Source organism: Orycteropus afer, unplaced genomic scaffold, assembly GCF_000298275.1.
Source record: "Orycteropus afer afer isolate SDZICR_OR568_19922 unplaced genomic scaffold, OryAfe1.0 scaffold00264, whole genome shotgun sequence".
In the NCBI taxonomy this organism is placed as follows: Eukaryota; Metazoa; Chordata; class Mammalia; order Tubulidentata; family Orycteropodidae; genus Orycteropus; species Orycteropus afer.
Window position 1 is genome coordinate 4484782 of NW_006921851.1, and position 11382 is coordinate 4496163.

Here is an 11382-nt window from a genome sequence, read left to right on the forward strand (position 1 = left end):
GTCCGTGGCACTTCCAGCATTCTTCTCCAGCACCACAACTCAAAAGCATCAATTCTTCTTTGGTCTTCCTTATTCATTGTTCAGCTCTCACATGCATATGAGGCAATTGAAAATATCATGGCTTGTGTCAGGCACACCTTAGTCTTCAAGGAGACATCTTTGCTCCTCAGCACTTGAAAGAGGTCCTTTGCAGCTGACTTGTCCAATGCTTTATGTCCTCTGATGTCCTGACTGCTGCTTCCATTGGTGTCGATTGTAGAACCAAACAATGTGAAAGTCTTTGACACTTTCAGTCTTTTCTCCATTTATAGTGATGCTGCTTATAGGTTCAGTAGGGAGGATTTTCATTTTCTTTATATTGAGATGTAATCCTTACTGCAGACGGTATTCTTCAGTCTTCATCAGTAAGTGCTTCAAGTCATCCTCACTTTCAGCAAGCAGGTGTGTCATCAGCGTATCACAGGTTGTTAATGAGCCTTCCTCCAATCCTGATGGCATGTTCTTCTTCGTATAGCCCAGCTTCTCAGGTTATTTGCTCAGCATATAGATTGAATAAGTGTGGTGAAAGGATACAACCCTGACACACTCCCTTCTTGATTTTAAACCATGCAGTGTCCCCTTGTTCTGTTCAAATGACAGCTTCCTGGTGTATCTACAGGTCCCTCATGAGTACAATTAAGTGTTCTGGAATTCCCATTCTTCTCAATGTTATCCACAATTTGTTATGATTCACACAATCAAATGATTTTGCATAGTCAATAAAACACAAGTAAACATCTTTCTGATATTCTTTGCTTTGAGTCAGGATCCATCTGACATCAGCAGTGATATCCCTTGTTCCACATCCTCTTCTGAATCCATCTTGCACCTCTGGAAGTTCTCTGTCAATATACTGCTGCAACTATTTTTGAATTATCTTCAGTAAGATTTTACTTACATGCAATATTAATGATATTGTTCTATAATTCCCATATTCTGTGGGATCACCTTTCTTTGGAATGTGTACAAATACGTATTTCTTCTAGTTGTTGGTCAGGAAGCTGTCTTCCAAATCTCTTGGCATAACCGAGTGAGTGCCTTCAGTGGGGCATCCGTTTGTTGAAACATCTCAATGGGTATTCCATCAATTCCTGGAGCTTTGTTCTTCACCAGTTCTTTCAGTGCAGCTTTGACTTCTTCCTTCATTACCATTGGTTCTTGATCATATGCCACCTCCTGAAATGGATGAAGATCTACCAGTTGTTTTTGGTGCAGTGACTCTGTATTTCTTCCATCTTCTTTTGATGTTTCCTGCATCACTCAATATTTTGCCCATAGATATTCAGTATTGCAACTTGAGGCTTAATTTTTCTCCTCAGTTCTTTCAGCTTGAGAAATGGTGAGTGTGTGTTATTCCCTTTTGTTTTCCTGACTCCAGGTCTTTGCACATTTCATTATAGTAATTGGCTTTGTCTGTTCGAGCTGCTCTTTGAAGTCTTCTGTTCAGCTCTTTTATCTTGTCATTTCTTCCATTTGCTTTAGCTACTCTCCACTCAAGGGCAAGTTTCAGAGTCTCTTCTGACATCTATTTCTTTTCTTCTTTTCTTCTCTTTTTAATGACCTGTTGCTTTCTTCATGAATGATGTTCTTGATGGCATCCCACAATTCTTTTGGTTTTCAGTCATTTGTATGCAGTTCATCAAGTCTGTTCTTTAAATGGTCCCTAAGTTCAGGAGGGATACATTCAAGATCATATTTTGGCTCTCGTGGCGTAGTGCCTAAAGCATTTGACTGCTAACCAGAAAGCTGATGGTTCAAATCCACCAGCCACTCATCAGAGTGAAGGCTGGTCAGTCTACTTCCATAGTGATATTGCCTTGGAAACCCAAGGAGGAGTCGCTATGAGTTGCGTCCGACTCAGGGCAGTGAGTTTTGTTTTGGTTTTGGACTTGTTTTAATTGTCTCCATCTTCAAGTTGAACTTGCATATGAGCAGTTGATGGTCTGTTCCACAATCAGGTCCTGGTCTTGTTAGGACTGAAGATACTGAGCTTTTCCATTGTCTCTTGCCACAGATGTAGTCAGTCTGATTCTTCTGTATTCCATCTGGCAAAGTCTACCGTGTAGCTGCCATTTGTGTTGTTGAACAAAGGTATCTGCAATGAATAAGTCATTGGTCTTGCAAAATTCTATCATGTGACCTCCAGTGTTATTTCTATCACCAAGGCCAAATTTTCCAACTACTGATGATTCTTCCTTGTTTCCAACTTTTGCATTCTAGTCACCAGTGATAATTAACCATCTTGATTGCATGTTCAGTCAATTTCAGAATGCAGGAGTTGAGAAAAATCTTCAATTTCCTCATCTTTGGCTTTGGCGGTTGGTGCATAAATTTGAATGATAGTTGTATTAACTGATCTTCTTTGTAGGCATATGGACATTATCTTATCACTGACAGCATTGTACTTCAGGACAGATCTTGAAACATCTTTTGTGGTGATGAATGCCACTCCATTCCTCTTCAAATTTTATTCCCGGCATACTAGATCATATGGTTGTCTGATTCACAGTGGCTCAAACCAGTCCATTTCTGCTCACTAATGCCTAGTATATCAATCTTTATGTGTTCCATTTCATTTTGACAACTTCCAGTTTTCCTAGATTCATACTTCGTACATTCCATGTTCCAGTTTTTAATGGATGTTTGCAGCTGTTTCTGCAGTTTGAGTGGTGCCACATCAGCACATGGAGGTCGTGAAAGCTTTACTTTATTCATATCAGTAAAGTTGGTTTTACTCTGATGATGTTGCTCTTTCCCAGTCGCATTTTGAGAGTCTTCCAACCTAAGGGGCTCATCCTTCTGCACTGTATTGGACAATGTTTACGGGCTATTCATAAAGTTGCCCAGTGATGTATCAGACAGTGTTTCTCTGCTATTCATAAGGTTTTCCCTGGCTAGTTCTTTGAGAAGTGGATGGCCTCTTCCTTCTTCCTAGTCTGTTTCAGTCTACAAGCCACACTGAAACCTGCACACCCTGTGCAACCCCACTGGCATTTGAAACACCAGTGGCATAGCCTCAAGCCTCACAGCAACATGTAAGCCATCACGGTATAACAAACTGACAGAGAAGTTTGTCTCCCTTAGCTGTTTGAAACCTCTCCACCCTCCCCTTACCTTTATCCCTTCTGGTGCTCACTTTGTCTTGGTCCCCCCTGGCTTTCCTTTCCTTTCCCCCTCTTTCCTGCCACTTGGGGGGTGGGACCTGGATCCCTCCCCTTACCTGGATCCCTGCTGCTTGCTCTCTCTTTCCTGGTCCCCTTGGAATCTTCAGTTTTCAATATTTTGTTGCCCTCCATTTGGAAACTCCCAAGCTATAAGTTGCCTTTGAAACCTCCAATTTGGCTCAATGGAGTAGAGGAACTGTGTGCCCATTTTGCCTCTGTGCCCTTTTCCCAGCTCTGGTAATTTGTGGGACTTGGGAGAGCTTCAGATGGATCTTGCCTTTCAGAAACTCCTAGTAGCATCTGTGGGTTTTAGGGCGTTGCCCTGGCTCCTGTGGCATGAAAACCTCACCCTGTTCAGACTGTGTATATGGTATAATGTAGGTGGATCTGATTTACTTTTTGGTTTCCCCAAACTTCATTTATTCACTGTGTGTTCAAAAACAGTGAAATTAGAATATGGTAAATTACATTTTGGAGGTCCAGGTGGACCTGACAGTCAATGCACTTGACTGCTAGCCAAAGTTTTGTTGTTCAAGTCCACCCACAGGTGCCTCTCGAGAAAGACCTGTTGATCTACTTTTGAAAAATGAACCATTAAAAACCCTATGGTGCAGAGTTCTACTCTGACATGCATAGGGACACAATAAGTTGGAGTCAACTCTAGGACAACTGGAAGATGGCAGCAGCAACAACAACAACAACAAGAACCACCACATTTTAAAATCACTAATTTCTTAGAATTTGTCATATATTACTGCAGTAAAAAATTTTTATATCATACATCTTGAAATAATTTCTAAAGTAGAATGGATTGATATAGATGCTTTCAATACTAGTAGAAAGTGTTTGTATTCATTTTCAGTTTTATTTCAGAATGAAAGCTCAGTTGTCCAGACTTTTCAGCATTACTATTAATTACGCTAGTCGTAATAAGAAAGGAAGAGCTAATGACACTTTTCAATTTATTTCTTGCTTTTCAACTTTTCATTTCTAGCAGATGGTTCTGATGGTGGTTTTATTTTTTTATTTAGGAGATTAGCAAATGTTTTTGGAGCAGTATTTTGGCATTTCTCTTAGTTAAGACTTTTGGAATCTATTATACAGAGTATCTTGACAGAAAATGGGCTCATTCTGAAATGAGATGATAAAGAGATGTTCCTGTCAGCTGCTTCTCAGAAGACAGTAATAGCTGTTTCTAGATATATGCCATGACATTTTAAGAAAAATAGAATCATTTTATAACCCCAAAGAAAGTTCAGAAAGTTTGGAAGTAAGCTCACTTCCATGAGAGCAAGCACTGGAATTGGAGTCTGTGTATTTAGATTTGGGCTCTTATACTGTAATTTACCAGTTGTTTGGTCTTACACAGATTAATTAACTTCTCAGTGCCTCAGTTTCCTCATCTGCAAAACAGGGATATGTATCTGCTACCTATCTCACAGCTTTGTTATAAAGATGAAAAAGTGTGGAGCCACTTTTAAGGTTATAGGGATACACAGTTAATATATATAGCATAAGGTGTGGCATATGTGTGTCCAATTCTTCCAATAGCATGATATTTTAAATTTTTGTAATTGCTTTCTTATCTTAATCTCAGTAATAACAAATTTTATTTATTTCTAAAAAGTATTCTAATATTTGATATTTAGGACTTGCAGAATTTATAATAGAAAATATACTTATTCCTCATTTATTGACTATCTCATTATCTGACATTTCACATGTAAAATCAAACCCACAGCTATTGAATTGATTCCAACTCATAACTACTCTATAGAACAGATTAGAACTGCCCCATAGTGTTTCCAAGGCTGTAAATCTTTACAAAAGCAGACTGCCTCATCTTTCTCGTAGGGAGCAGCTGGTGGGTTTGAACTGCAACCTTTTGGTTAGCAGCCTAATTTCTTAACCACTGTGCCATCCACGAGCAGCTTTTTTCACATTTAGGACAATTAAAAAAAAAAACCTATCTGACTATTTTGCACATTAATCACATATTTTGGCAGTAATAAATGCCAAAGTGAGAGTAACTCTGCTGTGATGGTTATATATATGTCAACTTAGGCCATGATTTCTCTGTGGTTTGGCAGTTATGTAATTGTTATGGTTACCTAGTGCGGCTCTGACAAGAATATACCACAAATGGGATGGCTTTAACAAACAGCAGTTTATTCTCTCACGGTTTGGAGGCTTTACGTCCAAGTACAAAGTGCCAGGCTCTAGGGACTTTGTAAAAGCCCCTTGACCTTGGGCTTCAGCTCTGCCTCTTGCTGCCAGCCCACTGAAGCTAGAGGCATCTCTCCACTCAGGCAGCTGCTAGCTACTGAGGCTGACAAACCCAAGGTCAACAAATGAAAAGGCACAGTCCCAATGTTACCAAACCACATGGCAGGCCATTCATTCAAGTTCACTGAAAGTCCCGAGGTCAGCAGAGCATGGCAGGCTGCTGAGCAATTACACAGTTACATGAAGGGTCCAAGCATGCCATAAACTAGAGACCATGCCCCAAGGCTGCTTCTTATATACAGGAAGCAGACCACATTCCCTAATGCAGCTACTCAGCTGCTCTCAGTAGATTCCACCATGGAGCTGATTATCATTCTCATCATGGGGAATACTACAACCAACTGCCCAGCCACTTAACCAGGCTCAGCCAAGATGACACACAAACTGAACTACCACAGTAATGATATAATTTGGTGGTTGTGTAATGATGTAATCATCCTCCATTTTGTGATCTGATGTGGTCATCCTCCATTTTCATATAAAGCTGATTTTCACATAATGAACTGGTCTTTGGAATCTAACCATATCAATAAGTGAGGAGTGGGTATGTTAAGGGAATATAGAGTATTACTTTCTAAATATGTGTTAATGACTTTGTGCCTTTAGGTATACCAAACTTGGCTACGCAGGCAACACTGAACCACAGTTCATTATACCTTCATGTAAGTAAAGTTTTATCTCTGATTTGTAATGTTTCTGAAGATTGTTCTAAGTATTTTATTTTGCTTATCAAGGACTATTAATTTACTTGCATCTTCTTTTAGAAGATTGTTCTAGTTTCCTCAAAAGAACCTTACTGCCATTGAGTTGTTTCTGATTCATAGTGATCCCTCCTTGGGTTTCTGAGGCAGTATCTCTATGGAAGTAGATTGCCCAATCTTCTCAAGAGTGGCTGGTGGGTTTGAACTGACACTCTTCTGGTTAGCAGTCACATGTCTTAGGCACTATGCCACCAGAGCTCTTGTTCTGGTTACTGGGAATGGTTATTTATTTTGATGTGCAGTTCTTGAATATTGCTGTAGAATATTGCTGTGATATTATTACAAAAACAACTTTGCAGTTCTTTGAGCTTTCTGATATAACCCTTATTCACTGTCACTCTCTTTCAGGTTTTACCTTGGGTGGTTGGCAAGGGCCTGCCTTTTTTTTTTAATTGTAATTTTGTAGACCACAGAACATTTATCACATGTACAGTTCAATGACATTAATTCTCTTCATCATGTTCAAATATCACCCTTGACCATTCTTTGCAAAGGCCTTTCATTCAATCATGAATTTCTGAACTACCTAGAAAATGTGTTTCTGGTTTTTAAAATTCATAATTTTAACTAAGTATAATTCTGTTAACTTAGCAACTTCTGTGAGGTGGATTCCTATTGTACTAAAAGATTTTTTTTTCAACAGTCCAGAGAGTCCTGATGACTCTTACTGTGGTGAGAAATGTTCTGTTTTTTGTTAATTTTTAGTCAGTAGATAATGACAGACTTAAAAGAAAAAAATACCCTCACATTTTGGCTAGAATTCATTCTGCACTACTCTTTATTTCCACAGAAGTCAACTCAGTATAGGTGGGATCAGTTTTTTATGGGGAAGAATGATCTGAAATTACCTAAATTCTGCATTATTATTTGCCTAAAGTTTGACAGAGAGTAAGGTTTATCAATCAAGAATGAGGTAGAGCTCTGCCACCATAAGTGTAACTCTTGAAGGATAAGCTTTATGGTATTATGATATTATGGATCTGGGTGACTAATACAGAATATAAACAGTATAAGAGAGCCAGAGGGAAAGAGCTTGATTAATGTTTCCTCAAGGGAAGACTAAAGGCAATCCCTTAGTAAGTATGGGTATTCATACCAGTATAAAAATGTATTCAGTTCCTAGAACATGTCTAATTTACCTCCTTCTACTTCTTTGCTTGCTGGATAACTAACCATGAATTTGACTATTTAATGTGTTAGATGTGGACACTTTAATATCAGGAACGAGGTGTCATAGATAATATGAATGATTGGTCTGATACATTCTTATTTAAAATTAATGAGCTCACATTCTGTAGGATGCATCTTTTGTGGATTTTATTATTGTAAGTAACCTAGAACTGCATTATTCCATGCTGAATTTATATATGAAACTTTCTGACTTTTCAAAATAGAAGAGTGAATTTTAACCTTATTAGGTACAGCATCTCTAAAACATTGACCTTGTACCTTTTGCTTTAATGCACTGCCTTTTAAAACTGTCAGCAGCATTTAGTTGGCTGCCCCATTTAGCCTGTCATCATTAATAGAGAATTGAAGTCAGTTATTAGTAGGATTTCATTCACTGTCAAAAGTCAAGAGAACTCTCAGATTGGTGCTGTCAGAATATTAGCAGTGGCGGAAGCCAGGAAGATAATAAAAATGTCAAAGAGGTGGGAGGGAAAGAATAGCTATATTGTTGGCTAAATTTGTTGCAAGAAACAGAGAAGTACTAGGAGGCAAGTTTATAAGATGACTGGGCAGAAGTGAGGGTGTTAAGATAAATAGAGGGCCTTGTTTATCTTAAACAGTTGGCCTACTTATTCCTTGGTCTTAGTTTTGTGAGCTGAATTATTTTTTCTGCTTGCAGGGGTCCACTCACAAGGTGAAATTCAGTTATGTATGTGTTAAAGTGGACATTAGGAAGAGAAAAGGTGAAGCTATGTGTATATCTGGTAAATCCTGGAACAAGATTTCTGATCCTGATGGGTATAGCATTTGCTAAAAGCATAGTGCTCAGACACTTTTTGTGTGAAGAAACAGGAGCATATTAGAAATCACAGTTCCAAATAGAGGGTGACAGGAGATGTGGTTGGAAATGAAGAGAAGATATGTCTGATAAAGGACTTTGAATTGTCATCTTAAGGAACTTAATTTTGTTTTCTGTAATAGGAATTTTCATACTGTTTCTGAGGGGTTTTAGGAGAATAGTCTGCAAGATTAGGGGGACTCTGGGTCTAGTCCCTTTTCTACAACATTAAAAAAAAAAAAAAAGAAAAAACAAACCTAACTCACTGCCATTGAGTCAGAGCTGACTCAGCGACCCCTCCTTGGGTTTCTGAGTCAGTATCACTATGGAAGTAGATTGCCCAATCTTCCTTCTGAGGAGTGGCTGGTAGGTTTGAACCGCCAGCCTTCTGGTTAGCAGTCTAATGCCTTAGGCACTATGCCACCAGAACTCCTTCTCCAAGGGTAGCCCTCCATTTATCTGTTTTGTTTATTTGAGTTTCTGTACAGAATTGGCTTGATTCCCTGAAGAAAGTTTTTTCTCTACCTTTTTTTTTTTTTTTAAAGTTACTGGATGTTATTGGAAGTCTGAAAAGTTTTAAGCAGAGGAGTATACAGTGATCAGGTAAACAAAAGGGGAATGTAGGCAGAGCAGGGAGTTGTAAGGAGAAAGTAAATACATTTTAGATTTCCAGTGTTTGAAGACTTTAGGTGTAAAGGTCCAATAGGCAATTGGATAAAAGGTTCAGTGCTCATGGGAAGGGTCTTGCTTGGAAATGGAAATTGAATCCTAAGATAATTTTTCTTTTTTTTTTTTTCTAAATAGAGGTCTTTAAAACTTTATTTTGGAATAAAATGCAAAATATAATATAACAAAAACCTATGGACCCACTAGCCAGAATTAACAAGCGTTAACACTGTGTCATAGTTATGTCAGAGTAACTCACTGTTACTGATTGAATTGTGTCCCCCCACTATATGCGTTGTGAATCTTAACTTCTCTGCCTGTGGTTATAATCACATTTGGAATGTTGTTGTTGTTGTTGCTATGTGCCCTGGAGTCAGCCCAGCCCAACTCATAGCGACCCCGCCTTGGGTTGCCTAGGCAGTATCACTACGGAAGTAGATTGCCCATTCTTCCTTCCAAGGAGTGGCTGATGGGTTTGAACCAGCCTTCTGGTTGGCAGTCAAGTGCCTTAGACACTATGCTACCAGAGCTCCTCCCATCTGGAATAGGTTGTCTTTATGTTAATGAAACTGGATTAATGTAGGATGTGTTTTGAGTCCATTGCTTATGAGATGTAAAGGTGATTAACCAAACAAGTGAAAGAGCAGACATGGAGGAAGATTTCTGCCAAGCCACATGGAGATCTCCAAACTAGGAAACAAGCTGAAGAGACAAAGAACTTCCTCTAGAGCTGACATAGAAAGGCTTTCCCTACAGCCAGTCCTCTGAATTCAGACTTTCAGCCTCTTAAATTTTGAAAAAATAAATTTCTTGTTTGTTAAAGCAATCCACTTGTAGTATTTCTTTTATGGCAGCACTAGATAACTAAGACACTACCTAACTGATTGCATTATAGATTGAATATGAGGTGCTTCTGTTCTTCCCAGTCCTTTCCTCCTTTTCCTTGCTCTCCTTCCTCTGTTGAATATTTTCTGATAGTTATTTAGTTTGTGTTTCTGTCCTTACATTATATATACCACCATGCATTAATAATATACAGTACTGTTTTGTGAGTTTAAAAATCTACAGGATGGTATCATACTAAATAACTTTCTATATTGTCCCTTTTAAAAAACACTCATTGTTTCTAAAATGTATCAATGCTAATATAGAGAGATTGAGATCAGAATTCCAACATGTGTTTATACTTTTTTCCATTTAGCATTTTCCAGTTTTCTCTATTATAGAAAATGGTACAATGAATATTTTTTTGCACATGTGCCTGTTTCCAAACAAAATAATAAGAAATGTAATTGTTTCATCATAGTGTATGTACATCTTCAACCTTATTAGTTATCGTCAAATTACTCTTCCAAGTGGTTGTACTAGTTTATCCTCCATCAGCAGTGTATGAGAGATTCTATTTCTCACATCCTTGACAACACTTGGTATGATCAGTCTTAATTTTTGCCAATCCAATGAATATAAAATGATGTCTGAAAAAAATCTGTGATTAGTAGTAAGGTTGAACATTTTTCTTACCTGTTCAAATTTTTGCCCATTTTTGTGTGGTTTTTTTTTTTTTTTGTCTTTTTTAACATAGCCTTATAGGCATTCTTTGTATGTACTGGATACTCTTTGTTGCAAATAAACTATCTTAATGTATGACATCATTTTTTTTATTATTTGATGTTTTATTATTAACATGTGTATGTTTTTTACATGTATTTTCATAAGTATAATTTTTACTTCAAGAAAGCAAAAGAAATCCTGACTGATGGACTAAAATTTCAAACCAATAGCCATTTTTCATTGACATGAGTGAAACTTTCATTATCTGATGATAATGAATAATTACGTCAATACAAGCAGATGCTCTGCCTCAGTGACAGGGTGTGTTTTGGTAGAAGCCTGTATTTGTGCATGTGCATTTTTTTTTTAATTTTAAGACCTTGTTTTACATTCAACCTTGCATGTACATTTAGTTTCATTCCCCATTTACCACGTTCAACCCTAACCCAGTCTCTTTCCCTCCCTACCCCATAACCATCCCCCTGTCCCCTCATAATTATGCACTCCTGTTTGTCCTGCATTTCCTCAACCTGAATTTTGGTCTATGGTGTCATGGTCTATTGCTCCAAAGGATATATTACCATAGAGTATGTGGGTGTGTCATCCTGGGTTGAGTGGTCTGCATGTACATTTTGTTAATTATTGGGCTGAGAGCCAGCCCCTGGGGGTGTGTTTTATTCCAGGCGCAGAATGTATTCTAGGGCGAGAGTATTGGGGGTCTCACCAGATTTCATCTCACCAGTAATTCTGGTCATTATTGAGTTTTTGGATTTTGTTCCACATTTTTCCTCCCACTCTATCCAGGATATCCAGATTTGATCCTTTTCTGAGTGGTTGGCATTGGTAGCTGGGCACCATCTAGTTCTTCTGGTCTCGAGGGCCATTGTGTCGTATGGCTGATTGCTTC

At 38.3% G+C, this 11382-nt stretch overlaps 1 protein-coding gene across 1 annotated transcript in view; it reads left to right on the forward strand.

Moving 5' to 3' along the window:
• Positions 1-11382, forward strand: part of ACTR3B (actin related protein 3B) — a 247340-nt gene that overhangs the window by 7976 nt on the left and 227982 nt on the right. The window contains exon 2 of the mRNA XM_042782219.1: positions 6096-6151. Coding sequence (XP_042638153.1) covers positions 6096-6151 — 56 coding nt within the window. The remainder of the gene's footprint in view (positions 1-6095; positions 6152-11382) is intronic.